At 37.3% G+C, this 16,014-nt stretch overlaps 1 protein-coding gene across 18 annotated transcripts in view; it reads left to right on the top strand.

The window, feature by feature from the left end:
• LOC129718965 (peripheral plasma membrane protein CASK) overlaps window positions 1–16,014 on the top strand; it is a 692,936-nt gene that overhangs the window by 74,519 nt on the left and 602,403 nt on the right. For all 18 annotated transcript variants that reach the window (XM_055670234.1, XM_055670239.1, XM_055670250.1 and 15 more), the window contains exon 3: window positions 3,956–4,061. In XM_055670234.1, coding sequence (XP_055526209.1) covers window positions 3,956–4,061 — 106 coding nt within the window. The remainder of the gene's footprint in view (window positions 1–3,955; window positions 4,062–16,014) is intronic.

Below are 16,014 nucleotides of genomic sequence, written 5' to 3'. Positions count from 1 at the left end.
ATTTCGTTAAGTTTTGGCATTCCATTCATTCTTGCCAGTTTAATCATATTTGTCACTGTTGTCATTTTTGACATTCACTTCATTTTTGTCACTTATGTCATTTATGTCAATCATGTAATTCATGCTACTTATGTCATTTTTGTCATTATTGTCAATTATGTCATTTTTGCCTTTATTATTATTTCTGAATTTTTGCAGTCAGTTATGTTATTTCTGTTGAAATTTTATTTTTACCAGTTTTACCTGTTGACCCGTAAATTTTAGTAGGGGAACTAGGTTCCCGAAGTCTGTTAATAGATGGCGCCAGCAATTAGTGGTGGTCATTTTTATGTCGAAAACGTGATGAACCAAGCTGAGACATACGGTAAACGAACAATTTTTATACGTTAGTATTTTTATTGTAAATAGAGCTGTACATTTAACCGCGGCAACGAGAATTACTTCGCGACGCTATTCGCGCTTAAGCTTTTTAACCATTCCTGAGAATTTTGTAGCCTAGTGTATGCAGAAGTGCGTTAAAATGCCGCATAGCAGGGTTCGTTGCTTTTACGTTGACTTACGGGAAAACTCTCTTTAGTAAGCTCTCCGAAAAAAATATTCCGCTAGGGGCATCAAAACTCACTAAAATGGTTAGAAAGCTATAATATTCAATTTTTTGTCTTGACCAGTGCACAATGGTCCAGAAACCGAATTTAGGGGGAAATTTGGTTCTAGAGCTTTATAGAAACGTTTTAGAGAAAAACTTTCTTCTACAAAGTTGTTACATATGATAAAGCGCTCATTGAAAAATTATCAAAAATTAGGGTGACTAACATTTTCGATGCAATCCAGTATCTAATTTTTTTATCTTTGTTGATGGAAGAAAAATTTGTTCTACAATGTTATAGCTCCATTAATTATAAGAAACTTTGTAAAAAAAGTTTTTCTCTACCTTTGAAAACAACCGATTTATATTGAAAAAACATATTTTACGCTCTAACTTTTTTATTTCAAGTTGCATCTCAAAACTGTCTTTGGACGACTTTTAGAGCTTTTTAAGAGAAACAATATACAATGCTGCCATCGTAAATATCTCAATTTTACTCAAAGTTTTTAATATTTTTCATCAAAAAATATGCGTTTTTCATTTGTATGTCATTCATTTTGGGGCAAACATAAAAAATATCTCTTAATCTCATTTTGAAGGGCATACTTGATTCTAAAAATGGAGGAACCATTAGAAATATGTTATTTTTTAAATTTGAGTAAATTCAATTTAAAAACAAGACGAAAATTTCAATAATTTTATACATTATGCATATAAAAGCACCCATATTTATTTTTTGGTATTTTTTCTTATAACTAAACGTAATTACCCTTAATTTGACCCAAAAAGATCGACAATCGATCAACTGGTTCAAAAGTTATGAATTTTTTTAAATAAAATACATCGAATATAGCCGTTTTTTATGGTCACCCTAACTCGGAGCTGGTCCTCTTAACAAACCAACGAAACAATACGGGTTTGATTATTTTCAACATAGATGCATCCCTGCGATTTTGAGCACAATTGAAGCACTTTGCGTGACCAACTTCTAAATAGGGTGACCAGAAAAAACTACTGTGTTCGATGTATTTATTTTAAAAAAATTCATAACTTTTGAACCAGTTGATTGATTCTCGATCTTTTTGGGGCAAATTAAAGGTAATTACGTCTAGTTATAAGAAAAAATACCAAAAAATATATCTGGGTGCTTTAATTATTGAAATTTTCGGCTTGTTTTAAAATTGAATTTACTCAAATTTAAAAAATAACGTATTTCTAAAAGTTCCTACATTTTTAGAGTCAAGTATGCCTTAAAACTGAGACCAAGAGATAGTTTTTATGTTTGCCCCAAATAGAATGATATACAAATGAAAAACGCATATTTTGAGTAAATTTTGAGTAAATTTGAGATATTTACGATGGCAGCATTGCAAATTGTTTCTCTTAAAAAGCTCTAAAAGTCGTTCAAAGACAGTTTTGAGATGAAACTTGAAATAAAAAAGTTAGAGCGTAAAATATGTTTTTTCAATATAAATCGGTTGTTTTCAAAGATAGAGAAAAACTTTTTTTTTTACAGAGTTACTTATAATTAATGGAGCTATAACATTGTAGAACAAATTTTTCTTCTATCTACAAAGATAAAAAAATTAGATACTTGATTGCATCGAAAATGTTAGTCACTCTAATTTTTGAAATTTTTTAAATGAGCGCTTTATCATATGTAACAACTTTGTAGAAGAAAGTTTTTCTCTAAAATGTTGCTATAGAGCTCTAGACCCAAATTTCCCCCTAAATTCGGTTTCTGGACCATTGTGCAAAGTAATCGTTATTTGCGGGAAGTGTTATATTTCTCTTTATATAACAGAAGTGTTATGTTACTTATTATGTAAAAAAAAACGGCGGCTGAAATGAATCGAGAGTTAAAAAAACGTTTACGGAAATGTTGGTTTAACAACGTGACGTGATCGTTTTCCTCACTTTAAAGACGGTAATTTTAATGTTGACAAGACAACTGTCTGCGTGAAGAAAGGCCAAAAACCTTGTAAGACACTGAACTGGAGAAAATGCTCGATGATGATCCATGCCAAACGCAGGAACAGCTTGTTTCGGTATTAGGAGTCACTCGCCAAACCATTTCCAAGTAAATGTGTACTTTTGTTGTATTGTAAAGTTGTATTAAAATAAAAAACAACGAGATTCTAGTGGTGCACCTAATAGAGTTTCTTAATTTAATGATTTGAAATCACTGTGCATTACCCTGACTCGTGAAGATAAACCACATAATATCGTGTGTTTGCCATGTAATGCAAAATAAGCGGCCATGAAAGTTGTCTCATCTGAGTCGAACGACACAGTTATCTTCAACGGTAAAAATTTTGAAATGTGCAATATAAATCTGTTGTTTTACGAACTGTAGTAAAGATAAAAGCTTTTTATTGGTGACGCTCGTTCCGGCTCGGCTGGGGGCAGTCAAAACCAGAACCAAACCAATCAAATTGTCGTTGTTCTGAATAATGCGTTGACAAGTAATGAGATTGTTGACAGGTCACCGGAGTGACCGGCCATGAACGACTATTTTATTGCTACTGGTAGGCGGTGGGTCGATGTTTCGGACCACACAAGTTTTCCTGAGTAAAACTACTAAAATCTTTCACTAATTAGAATTGTTTGGAACTGCTGTTCTTTTGTTTAGTTCTTCCCAAGTAACCATAGAATGAACGATATTTGGAATGCAACTAAAGCGGTTTGCGGAAATGAAATTTAAGCCGGCATTCTTCAACAACTGCCAGCGCCGTGTGGAACTTACAAATTCCAAGCCCGATGTGTTTTACCTACCTGGATGACTTGCCGTAATTTCCTTTACAACGTCCACAACTCGTCAGCCTTCGACTGCACTAGACAGCGCTTTTGGTCTGCTTCGGTGGAAAATTCTACTGGTGCGGAAAATTGTTTAACTTTGCAACTATTTGTCTTTCGTTCTTGTTGTAAGCTCAGCGATTTCTGACTCACGGTTAGGTTAGCTCAGTTCAAGGATCTTCTTCTGTTGCTCTCTAAAGTTATATTTTATAACGGTTAAGATTATTGAACCACTCTAACCCAAGCTCGACTTTGCTGACTCAGTTCGCAACTGGTTGAGTTCAATCTGCAATGTTAGCGAAGCTCGATACTCTCTATCAGTTCACCCTACAGAAGCAAAGAAAAAAAGGCGTCGTCTCAGCTGATCTATTATTTGCGTGTTGCTTAAAAACATTCTCCTGGATGAAATGTGTTTCCAGCGAGGAATAATAATGCGGAACGTTTTTCATACGACCCAATTTGATCTCCTAAGTGAGCCCCTGGTTGTTTGGCGCACCGTGCGTTTCCAGCATATTTTTTTTGATTATCATTCACTTTTTAACGACGCTTTTTTCGTATTTTCTCCCAACGCAGATCTGAAACGAGAAGCAACAATATGTCACATGCTGAAACATCCGCATATTGTCGAGCTGCTGGAAACGTACAGCTCCGAAGGCATGCTCTATATGGTTTTCGAATTGTAAGTATACACTTTGCTACAGTGCGTGTAAACTTTGTATATGTGTGTGTGTATGTGTGATTGTGCGCCATATTGCTGCCGGAGGTTCATAATCCCCGGACGGAGCAGAGCATGATGCATTATGTTCTTTACTCCTTTGGTCTGACCTCCATCGTATGTTCTGCTGAAGTGAGTGAGTGCTTGTTGGACGGATGAATGGAGAATGAAATTATTATCCTTTATCCTGCAATGAAAGAAACCGGCCGAATAATTCAGCGCAATGGCGTACTGCTACGGCGTACCGAAATGGGCTCCGTTTTGCCACCTTAATTAAGGTGGTGATAGGACAAATGCACATTTATTCCACCGCACAAATGGTCGTTGCGGTTTGTTGATCTTTTTTTTTGGCTGCAGTCCTTGGTGGAGCGAGAATAAAAGGAAGTGAGAATAATGTGAAGTCAACTTCAATCAAGTTGGTAGTGGCGGTTGACGGAGTCAGAAAACTGTGCGTTTGATATGCTTTTTAATGGTAATGAAACAGTGGCAACGATGAGATTTAAATTGCTTCACAAGCTTCAGGGTAAAATGTACAAAATCCTCCATTGGGAATCCAAAATCTAGCTTGTAGGTTTCAGCATTAAAATTTAAGCATCCAGATTTCGAGATTTGGAATAGGGAATCCCATGGTAGTCTAGAAATCTACAATCCAGAGTTCAAACCTAGAAATTTGGGCATCAAAATCTGGAATTCATAACTAAATATTCAGAAATCCGAACTGTGAACAACACTTTAGCAATAGATTGAAATTTCTAGGAAACTGGAGTTTTCTGAATTCCATGAATAATAATTAGGATTTCGGATCTAGAGACGAACAATCTAGCATCAAAAAACTCCTAAATTCGAAATCCATGATCTGGAATTGACAATTCAAATCTCTTATTTAGAATTCGAACCCCAGAATACACTTAGAATATTGATTCTGAACTAGTGCAAGATGTAAATCCATCTGGATTTCAAAACTTAGTTATGTAATTTTTTATTTTATATCCTATTTTCTAGTCTTAACTTAAATTTTAATTCAGTTCTGAATCTTAACGTACATTCTAATCCAAATCTAATCCTAATTGCCATTCTAATCCTAATTGCCTAGGATCGTTTTTGAACGTTTGTTTCCGTTTTATAATTGTGTTGAATACACAAGCCCTGGAAAACACAATGTTTTAAAAATAGTTTAGTTGCTAATTATTGGCTCACGGTACTTTTTAAATACTGGTACGTGTATGTTCTTTTTTAACCCAATAACCTAATAAAAATATCAGCTTAATACCAACCTTCATATCGATATTGATATCGAAGTCCAAATACAGATTAAATTCTGAATCCAGTTTCTAATACCAGTCCAGTTATTGATCCTATGCCTAACCAAAATTTTTTAAACACAAATTCAAATCTGTATTCTAATCCAGGCCATAATAGAAATATTTATCGAAATTCAAACTGAAAAAAGCAATCCAAACTTGAATTCAAACCCATATCCGACTATAAATCTTAATAACAATTCTATATTCAATCGAAATTTCTTCTAGAATCCCAATTCCAACTTCCATCAAGATTCATATTCTGAACCAAATACCACTTAAGATCAAAATTTACATCGCATTCCCATTCCAATCCCGTTGTTCATCCTGCTGATTGAGATTGTGGACCATACATAGGATAGATGTCCCAAAATTTAAGGAAGGTGCAAGATTGTTTCACAAAAATAAAGTAAATGTTAAAACTAGAGTGAGGTGTTAGGTTATGGGCCCAGATTGTGGTAGGTAATTGTGCTGAAATAAACTTTGAATTATATTTCAAATCCCAATTAAATTTTTTTCCAATCCCAACACACATTTCAAGTCATATCGCGGTACTCACATTCGCATACAAGTTTCCCACCCCCAAAGCCTTTGATCTTTAATTTCTTTTCAATATCAGGGTTCTGCATTACTGGTGATTAGAGTGCCAATGGCGTGTATGGGAAAAAATTAGACCTTCGAATTTCCTTTAGCAGTAGGGTTCCCAAGCTGCGTTTTTTCGAAAAAGTCCAATGCAAAATTTCAGCTCAATCAGACTGTCGGTTGAAAAAAAAAAAAAATCTAAACAACACCGGGTCTCGACGATTCATGCATTTCTAAGTCATTTGGCATTAAACAAAAATTTATATTGTTTTCATCGGTGAAAAAGTGAAGTTTCGACTGCACGACTTCCGGGAGTCCAACTGCGAAGGCTAAGTTAATTTTTTAGATATTTGACGGAGACTTGTAGTACATAATCCCCCGCACGTGCACAGAAAATAACGACCGCCCGGATTCCGGTCTGTTGCTAGACTTACTTTATTAACCGAATGAACTGAAACATAAATTACTGAAACCCTGGAGAGGACCAATTTTCTTTTCCGATTTTACTCCCTGACAATTTATCACTATTTTTCGTTGTTGCATGAGCTGTCATGCGGTTGTCGGAAACAAGGTGTTTAGTATCAGCACTTTAAAAAGAAGTTTGCCTTGAATTTCTTTCTACTGTGGTAATGAGATTCCGTGACTATACTTAGTTCTGAGAGAGCGGCTGCTGCTCGATTGAGCTGTAATTTGGAATGGGGACTTTTTTCGAGAAGGTAAAACATTTGAGACCAACCGTTAAACGAAACTTCTAAGGTCGACTTCCATTGGCATGAGCAACAATTCGAATGTTGTTCTCGATATGTCAATTGGCTAAACTACATAACGGGTATTTTATACCAGCACGTACGTGGCACGGTAAGCAGTATCGCTAATGGTAGCAGGAAAACACTTAATCTTTTATGTTGTTATCTACTATTCCGCGCAAATTCTAATCCCTCCTGCTAAACATTTTAGAACAGTGTTGTTAGTCTTGGTCGTAAGCAGTATGCAACACATCATGTGAGGTTCTCGTTGCTACCGCTGTCACACAGTGGAGAATTCTCTATTCAAGCTATTTCTCGTTCTTTTCGTTTCCTTCTCCCGTCTACTCTCCTCGTGTGTACTCGTGTGTACTCGTGTGTACCTACTCCCTTACTCACGAGAACGACCAGCCGAAGACAATTGTTTCTAGATGCTTTGCGATGGTTGCAGACGGATAAAAACATAAAAAGGATTCGGACTACTTCCGCATCGGTTTGTTTCGGCTGGTTTTGCATAAGACTGCTGTAAAAACTTACCAAATCAGTCCAATATCCTACACGTGCCAGTATGCGACACTTTACATATTCTTCGTCCCACTGTCGGCTGTCGATGCATGAAGCAGAACCGGGTTTTAGTTTTTTTTAGTTCAGCATAGTTTTTCAAGCACTCCTCCTGGTCGAGCAATTATGGTCGAGTACTCCTACTCGCTAGCACGAACTCGTGTACTCTTTTACAGTCGCTGAGTAGTAATACAAAAGAGTTTTTGCGTGTCGGTGTGCGTTTGTTGCTACTCAGGGAATGTACGAAGAATAAAGAGTGCCTTGAAAGCGTGTGTGCAAAAGATTTGAGAAGCGTAGTATATGTGTCGTTCTCAAGCAGACAGGAGGAGAAAGGTTTTGCTGCTTGCTCGCTTCGCAACGCTGCTTTAGAAAAAGAAACAATAACAGTGTTATTTCCATTTGAGAATTAAGATGAAAATCAGAAAAAATAATACTAAGGTTTGTTCAAGTCAGTGAATAATTAGTAACTGAATTGGGTGAACTCAACGAAGAATAAACCCCTAGATAAACGATTTAAAAATGAAGGCTATTAAAAACAAGCCGCGTTAATTTGAAATTCTGATAGTCAGACAAACCTGTTTTGTACTGAAAGATTTTCTAGCGAATAAGCGTTAATCGTCCGATGATAGTATTTTTATTTTTCCTCGTTTGACGTTTTAAATGATGTGTATTGAATATTTATTTTTTTTTTGACGTAGGACTATGTCTTTTCTATGCTAGTCGGTGGATAAAATGTGTGACAATTGTTTGATATAATGTTTTACATTGTTGCTTTACTGCTTAATGTTGAAAATAGGTGAAGAGTTCCAAGTTCAAGCTTTCCCATACATTTCCCTCGCTATTACCTTGCTTCCCGAGCACGGATAATAACATGGACGGACTAAATTCCACTGCTTACATATTCTGACTCAACAAAGTGTTTTGTTTCGTTTCTCTTTCTCGAGACTGCGTGGCCACGCCTTCAACGCAAGAATCTACGCTTAACTCGATACAAAATATTGCGTGTGAAAACTCACCTTCATTCTTGTTCGTCACACGGTAGCAAGTGAAGCTCTTAGATACACGGTGTATAAAACACACGGTGTATAACAGGTGTAGTGAAATTTGTTAAACAAGAGTTAAAATCAATATTTATATTTGTCCCACGTCATTATTTCATACAACCCTTACCTACATATTTTGTAGTAATTTTTGCGAAATAAGAGTTTAAGTGCTACCGGATTTTGATTTGCACACACAAATAGGACGTAACTGAATAGGAATGGAACAAACACTATGGGTTCAAGAAATTTAACAGTCAGAGTGCCTGCAGTTTAGAATAACTTTATTTTACGTGAGTCACATGAAAACTACTCGAAAGCTCTTGCTTTGATTTTGACAACTGAAGGGCTAGAAAATGATACGAATGCGTTTTAAGTGAAACAGAAGATTATCACCGTCACACTCACATGACGATTCTCAATCGAAAATGACAAAGAGCGCTAACGGAGACAGGGGGCTTCCATACAGTACTTTGCGCAAATATGGGAAAGAGGGAGAAAAGAAAACTGTGACGATATGAAACGGAGAACACCAAAACCAGTTTCACAATCCGCAGCGCCAGTGATCAACAACGTAAAACATTCCGATATATTGATCGGAATTTGCGTGACGTCTTTATTGGATGCTATTGCCGTTTTAACTGCGGCTTGCGGTATTAGAAAACTATCATTTAACGACGCGCTGCGGTGCTAGTTTCAATTCAGACGCTGAAGGAAATGAAAGAGTCTCTCTCTCCGTCAATTGAAATAGTCATCAGTTTCATTTGAAACGATCCGATGAACAACAGACGGGAAAGTGAGAAAAAAGCGGAAGCCGGAAGGAATCACGTGAAAGTTAAACTGTTCGAATCGAAATGACAGCGCGAAATAATCAGTTCCATTGTTTCGTTTCGAAAATGTTGAGCCCTGGTTGCTACCGCTACCGCTGCTGGTAACCGCTGCAACTTATTTGGAATGGTCCTTTATTTCATCCACCAGTAAAATGATAGACAGTAGCAGACTATTATATAGTAAAAAAAGCGCATTCTCGGTTAAATAGGCGTAATATTCTGACGATTATGTTAGGGAAAACAAGCATTAAGTAATCGATCAGAGGTCGAAATCTGCGTTTCAACAAGGCTTTGCAAAGTTCAAAAGAACAGTAGATTGAATAATAAAATTACAATTTCCGTTTTGAGATTTTCATTTTACATTCGTAGATAGCGGAACTTTCTGAGAGACATCAAAAATAATCTTCATCTACATGGAACTCGAGCTCACAATCTCTGTCTCCGGAATGGCAAGTGTTTATCTAAACTTAGAATGTAATCGAAAGACAAAAAATGAAATTAGTTCGTAAGGTAATTGAAGCATAACGGAGCTCTTCGGTCGTACACGCTTGTTGAGAGAACTCCGACTGAACACATTGACCGTAGATATATAAGTATCTGAGTGTGAGAAGACACACACTCTCTCTCAATCCCAAAAATAAATCTCACGAGACAGTGTGTGTGATTGATCGGGACGTGCTAAGAACGGGACACAATAGTAGAGGGTGATATGACATTGGTTTCAGGGAAAAGTACATTCTCAGTTTAGTTGTTTAAAAGCCATGCCAGAGACATCGGAGATTGCGCGTTCGAGTCTTCCCTCGTTCATTTTTCGCATTCACTTAAAAATTACATACATTGCTATCTTTACTAAACTTAAGAACTGCTCTCGGGAATCCTTAGTTAGCCGATAATCTCTTCGAAATTTAAACAACTCGGGATTATTTTATTGGTCAACTTGTGGTTAAGTTTGGGAACCTTAAGAATTCTGCAAGTTTCAAGAATCAATTCTTTAATTCGGCATATTTGCACATTCAAGAATCAACAACCCGTAATTGTGAATCAATAATTATTTCGTCAATATAATGGCTTCCGTATAATGAGATGCGCGCGGCATGTTACGTTTTCTATTTTCTAAACGTGATTTTTTTGCGATCAATTTTTGTTGCCAACAGTCCACAAGCAACAAGTCTCAAAGAGATAATTTCAAGTTCTTGTCGAAGAAACTAACCAGATTCTTCTGGTCGGTGTCATGTTGATGGTGACAGTCAGTGCAACCATGTTTCTGTCCCAGATGTTACCATACGGGGAAAAGTAGCAAAGCTGCAAAAGTGGGAAAAGTAATTATCTCAACATCCCTTCCCCGGTGCGCCACGAGTGCTGTGGGACTGAAAATTATTTTAATTATGATGGTTTGTGTTTTTGTTGGTGTTTTCTTTTGGCTGTGGTTAGGTAAACGAAAAACACATATTCACGCATGGTGCGCTCCGTGGATGCAAAGTTTGTGAGTAAATATATTCGCAAAGAACATGTTCATTCAAGAATGAAGAACCATGAAGGTCCATTTTATCAGCTAGGGGATGATATGGATGGGTTTCGCAATAGTTTGCATAAGTAGTAATTAAACGGATAATTTCCGACTGGTTGCAGGATGTTTTTCTTTCACTGATTGCCTTTGCAACAATGAAATCCCTGCTGCTAGGTTCAAGGCACCGTAAGTAAAATATAGATGCACTTTCCTGTTTGTCGGATTACGGACACAAAACATCATTGTTGTAGATTACAAGTTGCTTGTAGCACTATGTTTCGCCCGGTAGGAATTTGAACGGATGTTGAAGTTTACCACACAGAAAACATTATTAATTGGCCTAGGGTCTCGGTCACATGCTGGCCGATTCGGTTCGTTTTTTTATTGTTTACATGACCTTTTGTCCCGAAGGGAGATCGACTTTTTTTTTTGAGATTGTCAATCATATTTTCAGTGTTCAGTGTTGCTCTTTTGGGATTCCAGTGAAAGCTAGTTCAAATTTACTGGAAAAAATCTATTAAATATGTTATTAATTTCACTACCATATGTCACTAATATCACCAACATTACAACGCTGGTCAGGTTTTTGTTGTCATTCATAAAAAAGGTCACCATAAAAGCAAGAGCAGTTGAGCGGAAAATACCGCACTGAGAGCTCCTCCCCTTCGGGCAGCGGGATGAGTTTGTCGATGCGATGCACAGCTGAGATAATAATGGACGCAACATCAAGGGGTCATCGCATCGCCGGTAGGCCAGTAAACCAGAGTTTGCAACAAAATAATCGGTTTAGAGATAGGTCGGGCATGACATTGCCGGCAGTTGCTGCCGTCGGTTAGAGAGGTCAGTTTGAAAATTGAAAAACAAAAAATAGAGAGAGCAAAAACTATGCAGCACCGTTTGTTCGAAATTGAGTGTCAGTTAGTATGGGAAAATCCTTACAAAAAATATAATAAATAAAAATAAAAGTCAATTGGCACATTCGCAGTCGAGGATTTTTTTTGCTACTTTCACTTCACTCTCAGCGTGAGTCTGGCTGTTGAATTTTATATTTTTCAATTATAAATCTAACGGTGAGTTGAAAAACTCGAACCTATTTTCATTGTAGGCTCTTGATCCATTAATTTTCTAAATTTCGTTCTATATCTCTCGTTCTCTCGTTCAAATAAAACTCGACTTCGATTCTTCGGTTTGTTTATCATTCTAGAATAGAAATGCAAATTTAACACTGTGTTTCCTCAAACAGCTTTTTGAGAAAAAAAATCCCACTCGGGCTGCTTCCGTTTGGTTTTAAAGGATAGCTGATTTGGGAAAATCTAATCTATTGTGAATAGACGGACGGCTACTGTTTAGTAGAAATTCGATTTTAATTAAAAAAAGAAAAAGGTAGATCCTTAAGAAGACGGGAAACTGGTTCGGAATTTCAAATAAATGAACTCGACTATTTGACACGGCGAAAAAACAGCGAAAGCGCTTCAATCAGCTTGGATTGGATTTTCAGAATGAGATTAAGACGACTGATTAATGATCTGGTGCCATAATTAATTAAAGTGAATAAAACGATGAACATCGATCGTTCTAATTACGTTCAAATAATTTTCTAACGATTTAATATGGCAAAGATTATTCTGCGAAACGAATCACGTATTTCAAGAAACAACAATAAATGAATCACGCCGGTAATCATGTCCGAGCATACAAAATCCCATCACTCCGCCGCCAATTAAGAGCAATTTTTAGAGCTCCCGGTTTCTTCAAATTGGCATGTAACACGTGTTGCACCCGAATGCTGTCGCTGGAGGCAACGTTGGCGAGTTTTTTTTTTCGATTTTTATAGCTGCCGGACTGGACGGACGCATCGCCACAGCCAGCCGTTATTTTTTGTTTGTATTCTGATGAGAGCTTTTTCATCATCTGTGCTGATTCTATGTTCGTTAGAGTCGTAGTCTGTCATTGCTGGTGGTATTTGAGCCTCCTTCTTGGGCCCGAGTTTTACTGGAAAGGCATAAAGAAACTCATCAATATCGGCGATGGCCGCATGGTCATTTGCTGATCAAAGGATTTTTTCTTCTGATGGCGTTTTAACTGCTTTCTAGAGTAGTCTTCTACAGTGCAATTTTTACGACACGTTTTTGTGTGGTCTAACTCGATGCACTCTCTGTAAAGGCGGTAAATGAACAATTTGTGAGTGGTCGTTAAGAGTTTTTTTATGTGAAACTACGATTTATGGGGATCACAATAGTCGAACAGTATGAATAAAGTAAAACGATTCCAGTAAAAATGATTTTAAAACTCGAAAAACGAAGTCCTAATACATTTTTAGATTTTAAAGGAGTTTTGCACAAACCAAAAACTCAGAGAGAGAAAAAAACTGTAACCGGTTAAAAAACCAAAAGGCAGTAAAAAACAGGGATACAAGATTTACAGATTTGTCTGTGAAATGCAGATTTTCAGAGTCCGTTGGTGATTTTGTTTTTTCAATTTGCAAATATTTGTTTTTACTTTTTGCATAACTTGCCGACTTTTTTTCGAATCGATTTGTGTTTCCGCATTTTTTCTAAAATGTGTGCAGATTTTTGTTTGTTTAACATAGCAACATTTGTTAAACTATGAAAGTCTATTTTACTGTCAATACTTGCGACTCAGAAAAAAAGGGGGATAATTGTTCAAGCGATCGCAATCATTTCTCTCTTCCGATAATTATTATCTCGCGATTCTTCTCTTTTGCTTTGACACTCCGAGCTATTGGAAATTCAATCTCTGAGAGAATAAATTATCTCAGCGAATCTCCGAATTGGTTCACGCGGACTGGTATATCGTACGATAATTGTTACTATCGACTGAGAGACGAAGGCGCCGGCTACGTTCATAGGTCGATTAGGGGAGGAATGATGGAAGTGTTACAAGCGTTGCTGCCAGAGACCGAGTTTACCTCTGCATCTCTAATGACCACAACGGAAAGAAAGGTTACTATGTTACCGTTGTAAGTGGGTGATTTTTAATTTTACCCTTCCCTCTACACGCTCATATTTAAACTCTACCGCTCTTTCTTATCGTGGCTCTTGATACCCCGCCAATTATCGGCAATTATAAGGATGGTAGTCATTAAAATGTGTGTGACTATTTTCCTGTAATTAAGCGCGAGGGAAAGGTCAAGTAGGGGGGTCCTTATTTCACAGCTTCTAAAGGCCAGAAAAGACCAAAATAGGAAATAATCCCGAAATCACCTCAGAATCGCCGAAAAGCGCTTTCAAAGACTAAAAAAGGCCAAAAAAGAAAATGATCCCAAATTGAGCTTAGAATCTCCGAAAAGTGCTTCTACAGGTCAGAAAAGGCCAAAATAAAACATGATCCCAAATTGAGCTCAGAGTCGCCGAGAAAAGCTTCTAAGAGCCAGAAAAGGCTAAAAAAGAAATTGAGCCCCGATTCACCGAAAAGTGCTTCTAAAGGCCAGAAAAGACCAGAATAAAAAAGGATCCCAAATTGAGCTCAGAATCGCCGAAAAGTGCTTCTAAAGGCCAGAAAAGACCAGAATAGAAAATGATCCCAAATTGAGCTCAGAATCGCCGAAAAGTGCTTCTATAGGCCAGAAAATGCCAAAATAGAAAATGTTCCCGGATTGAACGCAGAATCGCCAAAAAGTGCTTCTAAAGGCCAGAAAGGCCAACATAGAAAATGATCCCGAATTGAACGCAGAATCGCCAAAAAGTGCTTCTAAGGCCAGAAAAGACCAGAATAGAAAATGATCCCAAATCGAGCTCAGAATCGCCGAAAAGTGCTTCTATAGGCCAGAAAATGCCAAAACAGAAAATGATCCCAAATTGAGCTCAGAATCGCTGAAAAGTGCTTTTAAAGGCCAGAAAAGGCCAAAATAGAGAATGATCCCAAATTGAGCTCAGAATCGCCGAAAAGTGTTTCTAAAGTCCAGAATCACCGAAAAGTGCTTCTTAAGGCCAAAACAGAAAATGATCCCAAATTGAGCTCACAGTCGCCGAAAAGTGCTTTTAATGGCCAGAAAAGGTCAAAATGTAAATTAATCCCAAATTGAGCTCAGAATCGCCGAAAAGTGCTTTTAAAGGCCAGAAAAGGCCAAAACAGAATATGATCCCAAATTGAGCTCAGAATCGCCGAAAAGTGCTTCTAAAGGCCAGAAAAGGCCAAACTAAGAAATGATCCCGAATTAAACTCAGAATCGCCGAAAAGTGCTTCCTAAGGCCAGAATAGACCAGAATAGAAAATGATCCCAAATTGAGTTCAGAATCGCCGAAAAGTGCTTTTAAAGGCCAGAAAAGGCCAAAATATAAAATGATCCCAAATTGAGCTTAGAATCGCCGAAAAGTGCTTTAAAAGGCCAGAATAGAAAATGATCCCAAATTGTGCACAAAATCATCGAAAAGTGCTTCTGAAGGCCAGAAAAGGCCAAAATATAAAATGATCCCAAATTGAGCTCAAAATCGCCGAAAAGTGCTTTTAAAGGCCAGAATAGAAAATGATCCCAAATTGAGCTCAGAATCGCCGAAAAGTGCTTTTATTGGCCAGAAAAGGCCAAAATAGAAAATGATCCCAAATTGAGCTCAGAACCGGCAAAAAGTGCTTCTGAAGGCCAGACAAGGACAAAATAAAAAATGATCCCAAATTGAGCTCAGAATCGCCGAAAAGTGCTTTTAAAGGCCAGAATAGAAAATGATCCCAAATTGAGCACAAAATCACCGAAAAGTGCTTTTGAAGGCCATAAAACGCCAAAGTAGAAAATGATCCCAAATTGAGCTCAGAACCGGCAAAAAGTGCTTCTGAAGGCCAGACAAGGACAAAATAAAAAATGATCCCAAATTGAGCTCAGAATCGCCGAAAAGTGCTTTTATTAGCCAGAAAAGGCCAAAATAGAAAATGATCCCAAATTGAGCTCAGAATCGCCGAAAAGTGCTTCTAAAGGCCAGAAAAGGTCAAAATAGAAAATGATCCCAAATTGAGTTCAGAATCGCCAAAAAGTGCTTCTAAAGTCCAGAATAGAAAATGATCCCGAATTGAGCTCAGAATCGCCGAAAAGTGCTTTTAAGGGCCAGAAAAGGCCAAAATGTAAATTGATCCCAAATTGAGCTAAAAATCGCCAAAAAGTGCTTCTAAAGGCCAGAATAGAAAATGATCCCAAATTGAGCACAAAATCACCGAAAAGTGCTTCTAAAGGCCAGAAAACGCCAAAATAGAAAATGATCCCAAATTGAGCTCAGAATCGCCGAAAAGTGCTTCTAAAGGCCAGAAAAGGCCAAAATAGAAAATGATCCCAAATTAAGCTCAGAACCGCCGAAAAGTGCTTCTAAAGGCCAGAAAAGGCCAAAATAAAAATGATCCCAAAGTG

Source organism: Wyeomyia smithii, chromosome 1 (genome assembly GCF_029784165.1).
Source record: "Wyeomyia smithii strain HCP4-BCI-WySm-NY-G18 chromosome 1, ASM2978416v1, whole genome shotgun sequence".
In the NCBI taxonomy this organism is placed as follows: domain Eukaryota; kingdom Metazoa; phylum Arthropoda; class Insecta; order Diptera; family Culicidae; genus Wyeomyia; species Wyeomyia smithii.
This window is presented reverse-complemented; position numbering and strand designations above follow the sequence as displayed.